The 13,995-nt window shown below is 35.1% G+C and overlaps 1 protein-coding gene across 2 annotated transcripts in view; it reads right to left on the bottom strand.

The window, feature by feature from the left end:
- Positions 1 to 13,995, bottom strand: part of lrp2a (low density lipoprotein receptor-related protein 2a) — a 94,390-nt gene that overhangs the window by 42,813 nt on the left and 37,582 nt on the right. The window contains exons 26-37 of one of the 2 annotated variants that reach the window (XM_052565536.1): positions 13,313 to 13,327; positions 11,823 to 12,071; positions 9,821 to 10,032; positions 9,308 to 9,492; positions 8,992 to 9,220; positions 7,494 to 7,671; positions 6,439 to 6,573; positions 4,607 to 4,773; positions 4,363 to 4,506; positions 2,639 to 2,748; positions 2,172 to 2,349; positions 1,491 to 1,704 (exon numbers count right to left, since the gene is read on the bottom strand). In XM_052565536.1, coding sequence (XP_052421496.1) covers positions 1,491 to 1,704; positions 2,172 to 2,349; positions 2,639 to 2,748; positions 4,363 to 4,506; positions 4,607 to 4,773; positions 6,439 to 6,573; positions 7,494 to 7,671; positions 8,992 to 9,220; positions 9,308 to 9,492; positions 9,821 to 10,032; positions 11,823 to 12,071; positions 13,313 to 13,327 — 2,016 coding nt within the window. The remainder of the gene's footprint in view (positions 1 to 1,490; positions 1,705 to 2,171; positions 2,350 to 2,638; positions 2,749 to 4,362; positions 4,507 to 4,606; positions 4,774 to 6,438; positions 6,574 to 7,493; positions 7,672 to 8,991; positions 9,221 to 9,307; positions 9,493 to 9,820; positions 10,033 to 11,822; positions 12,072 to 13,312; positions 13,328 to 13,995) is intronic. The other variant, XM_052565537.1, reaches the window with a different exon arrangement.

Raw genomic sequence — 13,995 nt, 5'->3', positions numbered from 1 at the left:
CTTTGCTAGCACTTCCAGATCTTACTGGAAGCACTCATACAATAGACGGCGTTCACAACCCTGGAGAATGAACATGTGCACTGAACACCGAACAAAGGGACACTGATTCTTCTCCACATAAAGCTGAGTGTCCCCCTGAGGCAGAGGGGAACTAATTGGTAAACTGATATCCTATTGAAAGTCATTCATCGCTCTCTGGTAATTGCTACACGGCCATCAAGGTTACGATGACTTCCAGAAAAAGACCACCCTATGTCAGCCGCAGAATGAATCAATGGCACAAAAAATGGCACTGAGAGATGCCTTCACAGGCAGCAATTTAGCTACCTTGATCGATATAAATGAAGAACATTAATTTACATGTTACAGTACTTTTTCTTCAGAATTGAGTTAAATGCAAATAAAAAGTGTGATTATTTTACCCAACATTTGCATCATGTGTTGTTTTATGCTTATTAGAATTCTTATCCAAAAAAAATCATGCAAAAAGCACTTTAAATTTCTAAATGTCTGTATAAAAGCTGTATATTGTTATATATGTGAACCTGGACCACAAAACCGCACAGGTATATTTGTAGCAGAAGCCGAAGCTAACAATACATTTTATGGGGCAAAATTATCTATTTTTCTTCTTTTGTGGTCCAGGGTCACATATATATGTATATATACAAATATATGTTGCTTTTTAATTTTGATTTTGATTTTAAATCAAATAAAAATGATTTATAATTTCATTCATTTGCAGCTTATTTTAATAATAAAAAAAATTAACTGTTGTTCGTTATTGTCATATATTATTTTTTTTGGTTTGTTATTGCTTGTTTTCTGTATGATTTGACAATATTGTATGCAAAAAATCAAGCCAATAAACTACTTTAAATTTAATTGAAAATTAATTAAATTGGACTCTTTTACCCAACATTTGTGTCTGACGTGTAGTTGTTTGTTTATTAGACATTAGCAAGATGACGTCTATCTTATGTCTATTTTTTATATATTTCTTATTTTTTATTATCTTTTTGAATTCAATAGCAGCTTATTTTAATATTTTTTTTTAAACTGTTGTTTGTTATCATATCCCTGCTGAAAAAAACAAGCAAATATTGTTTAGGTACAGCAGGTTTTGAAGCATGGTAGCTGGTTTGAGCTTGTTTAAGTTGGTCTTTAGTTGGTCATGAGTGGGTTTAAGCTGGTTATAAGCTGGTCCTGAGCAGGAGTTACTTAGGACCAGTTCAGGATCAGCACATGACCATCTTAAACAAGCTACCATGCTTCAAAACATACCTAACCAGCATAACCTGTTTTTTTTTAACAGGGTATTGTATATTTTTAACTTGTCATCACTTGCTTTGCTTACTAGAGCACCAAACTCCACTGAAATCAGTTATGCATATTCTGTGCACTTTGTGTGGGAGGAGCTATTTTTAAGAAGTGCATCACAGTGTGGAGATTATCAGAGCCATTTTGCTACATGTATTTATTATACTCACAGTCTCTGTGGTGCACTTTGAGTACTCTGAGACCGGCCACGTTATCCCGCATTACGACCCGGTTGAGTCCTGTGGCTTTGTCGACGCGTTCAATCACCTCAAAGTCTCGATCTGTGAAGTACAGGAAGGAGTCGTATACGGCCACACCCCACGGATGGGACAGTCCATTCACCATCGTGATGCGGTTTGATCCATCGGGATCACCGCGCTCGATCTGAAACATGGAAGAAACAGTTGTGTTACCCTGTTAAATAAGTTTTCATTTGGTTGAGATACAGTATGTAACGGGTGTCAAATGAAATAGCGACCAACATGGGTTCTAAGGTGGATGCAAAAATAAATAAATAAATGTATATGCAGAAATGCACTATTATAGGAAATATTACTCAGCAGGGACACATCAATTTAACCAAAAGTGGGTAAAAGCATTTATAATGTTACAAAAGAATTCTTATATTTATAAAATTCCAAATCTGCATATTAGAATGATTTCTGAATGATCATGTGACATTGAAGAATGGAGAAAGTTCATCTTGGAATACATTTAAATAGCACCCTGCTATTTTAAATTGTATTAATATTTCACAATATTGCTGTTTTTACTGTATTTTTGGCCAGATATACTCAGCTTTTGTGAACATCGGATATCTTTTTCAACATGAGTGTTTCTGACTGTCATACCACGCCAGTGCCTGTAACAGCCCAGTAGAGCTTGTTCTCTCTGATGTCTATGGTTATGAACTCCACATGTTCCAGATTGTGGGTGAAGAGGATGGCTGCGTTGGAGCCGTCCATATCTGCCGATGCCACCTTAGCCGGGATCCCGCTCTCTGTTCCCTGATCAGTCCAGTACATCTTTCTAAAACAAAGACAGAACATCATGAAACAGAACAGCATCATGTATGCAAACCCACGGGAAACACTACTCTTTCGTCTCTTTGTTTGAATACAAATACAGCAATTCCATTCTTATATTAAGTATATAATCTAAGGACTGATCATGATTACTGTATGTGTGCTTTAAGTTGACTGTTGTTTAGTGAGCTCAGGCAGTTCAGTCCTGGCAGGTGACATTAAATCAGCTGGAGCATGTTGAATCTGGGGATCAGGGTTAATTCCAGACCAGACTTCTGCTTATCTGGACTTACCCACGTGCCGGATCCACCGCGATGCCAGCAGGAGCTCCTGCACCAGTAGGTGAGCCGTTGTTAGTGATGAGAGTCTTTCTGTACTGAATCTCTCCTTTTAGCTTGAGAACCTGAAACAAATCATATTGTGTTTGTCACAATAACAGTACCAGTGGCATTGCTCAATTATTGTTAACCATTTAAATGCAACTGCATAACAAATTACATTTAAACATTTTTAATTAAATGTACAATTTGTAAGATATTTGCAGTAAAATATCCAAAAACCACTAGGCTAGTGTTATATTTTGTCCAGCTGATTACTAACAATATCTCTAATGTTTTCAACTACTTGTAAATCATGAGAAAATTCCCATTTTAATCAGTGACACGGGGCAGTGCAGTCACCTGTCAATGATGTTAGTGACCCTTTGTTAGCGCCTTTACTGACGTAGAAACCACATGACAACAGTGTCGTGGACGAATGCGGAAGTAGCTTTGCGACAAACTTCAACTAGAAAGAGATGCCGATCTCGCTTGTGTTTTACTCGACAGGTGAGTTGTTTTGATTCGTATCTTTAAAGAAAATGTATGCTATTATAACAATCAACAACATTAGTATTATGGGGCATCACGTCTCTAGACCCGCGCGAGGACGCACCTGATCCATAGTCTGATCGGGTCTTTGCATTGACTTTGTATGTAATCTACTCGCCCAAATCGTTGAACTGGCATTAAATCCATGATTTATCTTTCCGTCTGGCCATTGATGGCCATTAGTGGTTGGGTAGAAGACAACAAATCCCATCATTCCACGCTCATCCTTAGCGTCATCAAACCACGCGATTGTTATTGTTTTGGTAGTGCGCCCTGTAGTGGCAGGTCCTACAACCTGTACCTTTAAGTAAATATCTTTTCAAATAATGATCCAGGTAAGTAATATAAAAATAGAGAACAAAGAAATTAATAACAAGCAGAAAAAAAAATACAAATGAAATTTGTAGCAGTATTAAGTAGTGAAGTAAATATTCAATAATTGAAGCCGAATGCACGTCTAATATTTTGACATATTGTATTTTTGTTTCACCTGTTCACAGTGTTTACATTCATTATGTATTTTTGTGTTGAAAACAATGATTTTTGTTTTCATAATTTTTCATAAGTGTTTTTTTCAGTATTATTTATATATTATTATTAGTGCTGTCAAGTGATTAATTGTGATTAATACACACGCATACAAAATAAAAGTTTTTGTTTACATAATATATGTGTAATAATATATTTTATTTTGGATGCAATTAATTGCGATTAATTATATGACAGCACTAATTATTATTTAAATACTAAATATTTATTATTATAAAATTTACCTTTTTCATATTTTCAGTTTGCACTTGAATTTTAGTTTAACTTTTAGTATTGTGCTTTTGTCATTTTTTTCATATTTTTCTATTTACTTTAATTTGTCTTTATTTCAGCATTAGTTTGAGCAACTTATCTTTCAACTTTATTTCTCATTTTCAATATATATATTTTTTTTTTTTACAATTTTTTTTTACATTTTTGTTACTGATAACAACAATGCTTTAGCACACAGAACTAACTGGTCCTAAACTAGTTTTTAACATTGATGAAACTGGTGTGTTTAAACATTTCTTCATAAATCTTCAGCACATAGAAATAACCCTCTGCCATGACAAGAACAATTCATGATTCGGGGGAAAGAGATCTAAAGTCTTGCCAACCTCTATAGACTGTGAAGCAGGGTTGGAGTAGTACAGGTTCTGAGACATCCAGTCCAGAGCCAGTCCGACCGGAGAACCCAGGATGGCTGCTGGTGCAAACTCAGTTCTGTTGGTACCATCTGACTTTACTCGATGGATCTCCCCCTGTGCAGATAAATAATATTCAATTAATAGGCAAAATCATAATTATAGCATTCAAAAAAACCTTAATGATACAACTCATTTGAGATAGGATAAGATTTACCGGATGTTCCACCCAATAGATCATCTGCTCAGCATCATCAAAGTCGACGTCATATCCATTCAGCAGCCCAGCGACCGGCACCATGGCGTCATTGCTCTTATCATTCGGGTTGAGCGGGATGCCATAAATGATGCTGTCTCTCACCACCACCAGGAACGGATCCTCAACTGCAAAAGTCATCAGTCATAATTCACGTGGTATTCATAAAAATCCTAATAATGGGCTTTTTAGCAGTGTGTCACATCTTATTTCAACCAAACAATTACGACATGTGATATAATTAAATGATTGTGGGTGAACTTCCTGTAAGTAAACTAAGATATGTCTAGAAAAAGAAGTACACTTTAGCATATTTTGATAAGAGCACCTATTAAGATATTGCCCATTCAATACAATTAAGCGCACTGACTTTTCACAATGGATAGCACAGATTCCCAGAATTAGGTTTCATTGCATTGCATTTAGTGCAGATATGAGCTACTGGTGAAAAAGGTCTTGCAGAGCAAACATAGCTGTGTCAGCACAATTGATTGCGATAAACAGCCCATTCAATCAGCGTTTGTCTGGATTAATTGTTAAACTTTTATGGAAGAATGCACTTGACAGCACTAACAAAGGCTGAAACCTGAGCGAGGTTGAGAGTTTGCCCTAAGGGAATGTTACGGGCTTCTTAAGACTAAAGGCCTCTTGCGCGCTTTCATCCGTTACCGTCAGCTGAGCTAAGGCCTTTTATAATAGTAAATGTTTGCCTCTGCAAAGAAGCTTACTAAGTAAATCGAAAATGGGTTGCTGTTGACAAGTTTTCATTCCCATGAAATCTATATCCAATTTTAACAGAAGCCTGCTTTATTCATTCACAGTGAAGTAGATTAAATGGATAGAGGCCAGAGGTAAAGACATAGACACATGTATTATTCAATAAAACAGCCACAAGCAGGAATAAACTGTTAAACTCATTGCACAAATTCATCTTGCCCATTAAAGTCCTTTTAGATACAATGGTTAGCATCAACCTCTTTCCCTCAACAGAAACCCAATAGGATTTTTCCATTAGATTTATGGCTTCTTTAGCTTTTGATTCTTTCAGGTTTAATTTATTAAGAAAATCTTTACAAACTTTTATGAATTTTAACAACAAGCAGAAGCAATCTTGGTAACATGACTTCATTGTCATCGCCATGAAGTTTACTGACAGCTCTTTCAGTCTCTTTTTTAAAGTCGGAAAGTCTGAGTTGGAATTGTTTGCAAGAGCATTATAAAAACTGCGAGGGTGTAAAAGGTGAATAGTTTGATGTGATGCTATTTTATGTCCCTAATTACCTCTGAAGTCCCATTTAGCCACTTTTTAGCAACTGTCTTCTTATTTACGATACACAAAAGATTAAAAAAAATCACAAGTAGGGTCTTTCTGATTTATTTTATGTTGTAGAATAAATCTTTGAGCTTATTTCAAAAGCAAATAAACTTAACTCAAAAGGGAAAATATATATTTTTTTTATTTGCCCTATTGGCAGTATATATATTTATTCATTTATTATTTTTTTTACATTAACAAAATAAATTTTGATAGATTTTCCAGAAAACAAGACTTCATCTATTGTGTCATTATGCATCTCATGTAAATTGCAGACAACTAAAAATTCTAAAAGTTCTCCAGACTCGTTTTTTAAAAGTTCAACTGACTTTAATTTGAGTGCAATGATTTTATAAATGGTATGTTGTCATGGGTGAGATGCGTGTAACTGTTTCTGTGGCAAAGGTCCCTTCACCATGAGAAACTCTGCTCTAGATATCAGTATCGGCCACAAATATTTGGCTGATGTCTCTCATACCTCTAGCGCATGTGAACTGGTCAGCGGCGAGAGTCCAACCAGACGGACATGCACAGGAGTAGAACCTGGGACCGACCGCTGACAGGAGACAGATGTGAGTGCAGGGGCTCGATCGGGGGTCACAGGGGTTATAACCTGCAGGACAAAACACATCAAAACTTTGAAGTCAGCATGGAATCAGTGTAACCCCCGTTTTCCTTTTAATACACTTTTCTGTGTACAATTCACTGGTGCATGTTATTCTACAGTAAAATATGTTATTCTTGGACTGACATAGTGTACAAAACTGTCAAATATTATCCTTAGACTGTAATCATTATAAACACAAACTGGTTTCATCACCTAACAGGTTCGTTTGAAATGGTATGTATTGTGAAAAGCACTATATAAATAAATAAATTTAAAACTAGTTTAAATTTACAATAAATACTATTTACTGAACTTCAGAGTGTTTTTGACTCACCTAAATTACTTCTACTGTTTTTAATAATCCTAAAGTGTACAGTCAATTGCACTGACAAGCATTTATGGTTAACCAAAATAGACTTAAATGTAATTTATATTGTAAATCTGTATGTCATACAGTGTATTTGTAATGACGAAGTAGCAATTTAATACATTTAACATGTAACATGTAACAAAATTATGATTTATTATGTTAGTCAGCACATCAAAATAAGTGTACTTCTTCAAAGCTTGACAACAGGTTATTAAAACATAAAGACTGTGTGTTTTAAAGCAACTTCTAATTTGACATTATTACAGATTGCATATTTTAAAAGTGTGTTAGGAAACAGTCATAAAAGTGGCTTTTTATATAATTAACAATCTGCAAGTATATTTTTCAAGTACACAACAAGTGCACATTCAGTGCAATTAAGCATGTGACAAAAAGCTCTTATTATTCAGCTCTTTTCAAACCTTTTTTCTCATCATAGTGACTTCCAGAAATGCCTTTTTTTATTTGCTGTATTTAATCCTAACGATAAGACTCTTCTCCTCAGGTAGCAGCTAGCTGATCTGGCTGTATTTGCGGTTTGTAATCAGGGTTGTACCTGCAGGCTGTCGGGCAGGATGAAGAGCCACCAGACCCATGGGCTGGGGCAGATTATACAGCATCACGGTCTGGTTCTGTCCGTGCCACTTGTTGGCCCGGATCACACGGTTGACGTATCTGTCTGTCCAATAGACAAAATCCTCAAAAATGGTAATTGCGTGGGGATGTTGCAGCACCTTTTAATTGAGAAACAATAGGTGTGTTATTTATTCACACAGTAAATATTTATTCAAACAGTAAATTCATAACTTTTTAAGACACTTAGGGCCAGTTTTAATAAAAAGGGGAAAATAGCGCGATAGCACAATTCCAAAACAGCGCCGATGGCTGTGTAAGTTTCTTGTGGGTGATTTACTAACAACACACAAATTAAAGAACACAGAAGCAACATCTCATTTACTTATCGACCAATGCAATATTTCAAGAACTGCACAAATTAGCATAGATTTTGCATAAACAATAAATAAATAAATCAGCTAGAGTACATTGAAAAGAACCGGAGGCCAAAAAATGAAGGGTTTTGATAAACCAGGCATTGCGTGACTCCTAAATGAGTCTTTTATTTCCTGATGCAAATAAAAAAAAATAACATGGTTTGGCAAACGATATATTCTTTCCAAATAAATTAATATGTTTGGATGCTCTCTGTTCTCTGTGGTGCCTCCTCCTAGCAATACATTGCATGCATTTCAAGTGCAAAATTGTTTAAGACATGCATTTATGGGCGGTTAATATTGGTGCAAATGGTGGTAATGCGTCTGAAAGGGAAACTCATAGAGATGCATATTCAATAAGGTCAAGCACAAAAATGACTTTGTACATGCATTTTCAGTGCTAATTCGTCACTGCACGTCTAGTAAAACCTGACAGCACTATTCACTATTTTAAAACAAAAGATGATTTGCGCTCTGCCTTGTGACTAAAAATGGCATCTATGCGACTTTTTATCTCACAATTCAGACATTTTTTTCTCTGAAATTAGATTTTTGTGAGATAATTGAAACTTTACATCTTGCAGTTCTGTCTTTTTCGTGATCATAAAATCTCAATTTCAAGACACACTCGCAATTCTGAGAAATAAAGTCAGAATTGTGCGATATAAACTTCCTACTGTGTTATAAAGTCAGAATTGCAAGACATTGCAAGACTCTTTGTATCTCAAAATTGCGAATTTATTATAAACTCACAATTGTATTTTTCTCAAAAAAATAAAAAGTTCTAAATTGCGACTTTATATAATACAATTCTGACTTTATAACGCTCAATCGCGAGTTTATATGATGCAATTCAGAAAAAAGTTGCACAATTATTTACTTTATCCATTTTTGATTCAATGGTGAAAAAGAAAACTATTTAAAAATGTTCTTGATTTAAGAAAGTTTATACTGGAGAACAAGACAGAAACTCTGAGAAAGAGCACCGTTTTGCAGTCTGCAATGCTATAATATCAACCATATTCATAAACATAAATGAGTGCATAACACAAAAGATCTCACCAAATCGCTGGCCAACACTTGTTTTCGGTTCTTTCCGTCGTAATCACAGTAGTCGATAAAGTCTAAGTAAGCATCAGCAAAGTAAAGCAGGTTGTTGGGGTAGTCAATAGTTAAGCCATTGGGCCAATAAAGTTTGCTGCTGATGATCGTGGTCCTTAATTTCCCATCCATGCTGGCTCTCTCAATACGAGGGTTTCTGCCCCAGTCCGTCCAAAACATCAGATGTGAGCTGAAATACATAAAAATGGATTTCGTTTTCAAACTCCGGTCATTCAAAGTCATTTTCAAATACATGTTATTTGGTCACTGATCTTACTTGTTTCTAGGGTCCACTACCAGACCTCTTGGATTGGTCACGTTTTCACTAATCAGCACCGCTCTGTGAGACCCGTCCAGTTTGGACACCTCTATGGTCTCCAAAATATAGTCCGTCCAGTATAGGTTTCTGCCAACCCAGTCGACGGCGAGACTCTCAGTAACGGTCACTCCACTGTCAAAGATCTTCCCGGGAAGACAAATGATATTTTAGTGTTAAGTGTTGGTCATGTTGACTTTAAAGGGTCTTTGCACACTGAGTCCGAAATTGTAGTATGACATTTTTGCACGTTAAAAGAACTAATACGAGCTCACGTTGTGTCAGTCACGTTTACACGCTGCCGTCCGTTCGGCATAAAAAAAAATTAGGATCTGGTTTTATTTTCTGCGTTTTCGCATCTGTAGCAAGCATTTTAATGGGAAAGGATGACGAATACGAATAAACGAATATGAAACTTTCGGACTCAGTGTGACAGGACCTTAAGGGTGCTGGAGGGGTGTTCATGTCACTCACCAAGGTGCGGTCGGTCCCATTCTTGTGAGCGCTCCATATTCTGTCCTGGGTGGTGTCAGACCAGTAAATACGATCCGTAACAGAGTCAAAATCCACTGCCACAATATTACGTCCATCACGCACTAGAGACCGAATAATGTTTGGCTGTGCGAGGATGTCGTCTGATACAATCTGATTCCGACTGGCCACTAAGAGCAAGGCCTCTCGAGATCCTGTCAGATTGAGAAAGAGAGAATAGAATTATGTCATATATTATTACAATTTTAAATAACTTTTTATTTTAATATATTCTTCAATGCAATTTATTCCTGTGATCAAAGCTGTATTTTCAGCATCACTAGCACTAGCACTAGCATCAGCATTACTCCAGTTTTCAGTGTCATATGATCCGTCAGAAATCATTCTAATATGCTGTATATAATAAGTTTATATAAAGCCTTAATTTATATTTATTTATTTATGTAAATTTTTTTTTTGCAAAATTCACTGTTACTTCCGGTCAGTTTAATGTGTCCTTGCTTAATACAATTGAATTCAATTTACATTGAACCCAAACTTTTGAAAATTAGTGTAAATATTTCAAATATTAAATTACATATATATATATATATATATATATATATATATATATATATTTACATATAACATATTTTGAATCAAGGCTTTCACAATCATGAGACACAATTCTGTCAATAATAAAATACTTCAAATTACATTTACAAGTGTTTAAAATATTTATACAATATAAATATTATATATATGTATATGTATATATATTATATATAACATAAAAAAAATATATTTCTTATTTAACTATTTTGCAAATAAAGTCATCAAAACTGTATTAAAATTATGAACTGTCCAAAATGTTAAACATCATATAATTCACAAACTAGTCAAATGTGATAAAATTTTGTATTGGACTTGTATTGGTTTTACCGGAAACTGTAATGGACTGTGTTCATCACAGTTTGCCTTCTATAGGTGGCTTGTTAAAACCAATAAATCATAAAGTCTTTGTTGCAGAAACCATTCAAATTTTCTGTGATGGTTTTATTGTTTTTTTTTCCAGTAGGGACATAAGCCTATATCCTATAAGCCTGCTGTGTGTCACGTGACAAGCCCCTCACCCCCTTCACTCGTGCCTCTTCAAAAATGATGCCCCTGACACTACAATACAAAATGATTTGTAAAATAATTGAAACATGATGAAACATTCATTTTAGTTAGAAATTGTTCTAGATTACATTCAGATTGCAGCGATACATGACATGGTGAAAAATGACTAAAGGAATAATAGGCTATAAAGTAGATTAAGATTCATTTTAAAGTTGTGCCCTCTAAAAGCACAAGTGGCCCCTGTCTGCCCCCCACAGTTATGGTGGTCTAGAAACGCCCCTGGCTTTCACAATAATGATAATAATAATAATTCCTTACATTTATATAGCGCTTTTCTAGACACTCAAAGCGCTCACAATGATGAGAAACATGATTAAGTCAAGTGTGTCAAACTTTTGACTGGCAGTCAGTGTTTTGTGCTTCATATTTGGATCGCAATATGTGATTATAACTCAAAGTACACCGTTATCTCAAAACATATCAAATAACCAGGACTAGAAATGAATCCAAACACGTATCAGCTCTCAGTTATAAAACTATGCAAGACCTATTTGGCCATGTCAGAAGTATAAAAAAGAGTCCCGTTCAAAAGCGTCATTCAGGAAGAAGACGAGGTATATCGGATGACAGCATTTTTCACCAGGTTATCTGGAGGGAATGGACTCTTGTCAGCGGCAGAGCTCATAAACAACCCTTTGTTTGGTGATTACCACCTAATTACCCCCATAAGAAAGTTTGTGACTGACATATATGTTATTCCTCTTATCTGTGGTAATCCGAGAGGCTGCTTTAGACCCCGCTGTGAACGTCCAGTTGGCTCCCGGAGTCCCGTTGTGGCTCCACTCCACTAATATCTGTCTTAGCACTGTCAGAGATCACAAACCTGAGGCCTTGCAGGTGCGTCCGTCTGCTTCTAGAGTGTATCCTTCCTGACAATGGCAGCGGAAGGAGCCTCTCTCGTTGAAGCAGTGCTGACTGCAGATGCCCGGAGGACGGCACTCATCGATGTCCTCGCACGTCTTTGAGTCGTTACTCAGCTGGAAGCCTATAGGACACGTGCACTGGGCTCCAAACGGGCCTTGGATGCAGCCGTGAGTGCAGCCCGCATTGTTATCTGAGCAGCTCTCCTGATCTATGAGGAAGAAGACACATTTAGATCAATGACAATGGAAAGAAAAAGCATGCATGAAGATGCAAGGTATTCTGGGAACATGTTCAGCACAACCATTAAACGGGAAGAGTGCTAGGGCTGGGCAAAATCTGTATAGAAATCTGTATATTTATAGCCAAACAACCAGTTTACAGTAATTTATACATGTTTTAACAATAACAGTGGTATTATAGTTAACTAAAAAATGTTAAAAAAAATGTAAAAAATAAAATAAATAAATAAATAAATACATGAATAAAGAAGAGAAGAAGGAAGGAGGAAAAAAAACTTAAACATTTTATTTCAGGTGGTTGCCCAGGAAATATTTCATTTAGTTTATCTTGATATACTAAAATAACCAAAAGTACAATTAAAATAAATATATTCTATATAGCTATTTTAAAAATAATAAAATTAAAAGTGTAAAAATGATTAAAAAAAAATGTCATTAAAACTATAACAGTATTTCATTGATGCTACGGTGAGACTAATGCAAAAACTACAATACAGTTAAAATTATAGTTAATAATATCAAAGAAATCAAGAAAGTTTCCAAACACTAAATTAATAATGAAGGAACAAACATATTTGATTATTTTCATGAATATGCACCAACAACCTATATGCAGAAATGTAAATAAAGTAAAATTTATCTACATATATGTATATTTCAAACATTTCAATATTCAATATCCATTTTTGCCAATTAAATAAATGCAGTAATAATATTAATAATTATATATATATATTAAAGCATTTAATATAAAAAGTCACATGGTCAGTTTTGTGAACATTATTGATGGAGGAAACCAATTAATTAATTGGTTCGGCTGTTGGAAAAGGAATCAAACTTTTCAATTCTAATGTTGTTTTTGCTGCTTAAGTTTCAATAAGAGCAATTTTTCTAATATTGCTTAATTTTTAAAATAACTGCAAATATATTGTGAATCTTCAATATATTGCCCAGCCCTAATGTTAACTGTTGAAATCTAAGCTATTTCTGTGTTTGTGAGCCATTTCTATGGACTAACACATGTAACATATATCAAACACAGTACTACACACACTACATCTCTAAGTGTCTATAATGCTAAACACACACAATCTTGCCATATTTAGACACTCTGAACGTAATTGGACGGTTAGTGAGTACAGCCAGACAGATACTGAGATAGATTAGTGCTTCATGCAGAGGATTGTGGGTGATTAGGGATTTAGCCTACCTGGTAAAGGCTCATCTGTGAGAAGGGAGAGCAACATGGAAGGAAAATCACAGATCATTGCAATGTTAATTTTCAGATCAGCTAAACACATGCATGATTTGACACATGGGATTTATAACACAGCCGACGTACTGAATACTCCATGTATTTGAATCAACCGCCCGACCGCAATATCAACAGAAATATTAAAGATTCCAGTGTAAATTAATGTTCTGGATTCAAGACAAGTTATGCATTTGTAAGATGAATGGACTAATGTACTGGCATCCATAGTATGGAAATATTGCTAGAGTAGTTAATAGGGACCAGAAACTGTCAGGATACCCACATTCTTCAAAATATCTTCTTTACGTTCAACAGAAGAAAGAAACTCAAACCGGTTTGATACAACTTAAGGGTGAGTAAATGATGAGCCAATTTTCACTTTTGGGTGATATATCTGCCAATATATGCAGCTCATTAGGATTTAGAACAAAGCCAAGATGTTTATTAGGGAGCTAGAATAATCTTTAAAAAAAAACTAATCAATGTATTATACTGTATGCTTTATCTTATATAATAAAGTTTGTACACTTTCATTCCAATAGCATTAAAAAAATTCTTTATTCAGCAAGAAAACATGCAATTGATCAAAGGTGACTGTAAAGTCAATAATAATGTTACCAAAGATTTCTATTTCAAAT

The sequence above is a fragment of the Carassius gibelio genome, chromosome B9, assembly GCF_023724105.1.
Source record: "Carassius gibelio isolate Cgi1373 ecotype wild population from Czech Republic chromosome B9, carGib1.2-hapl.c, whole genome shotgun sequence".
Classification (NCBI taxonomy): Eukaryota; Metazoa; Chordata; class Actinopteri; order Cypriniformes; family Cyprinidae; genus Carassius; species Carassius gibelio.
The sequence above is the reverse complement of the archived record's forward strand: the minus strand, read 5'-3'. Positions and strand labels throughout refer to the sequence as shown.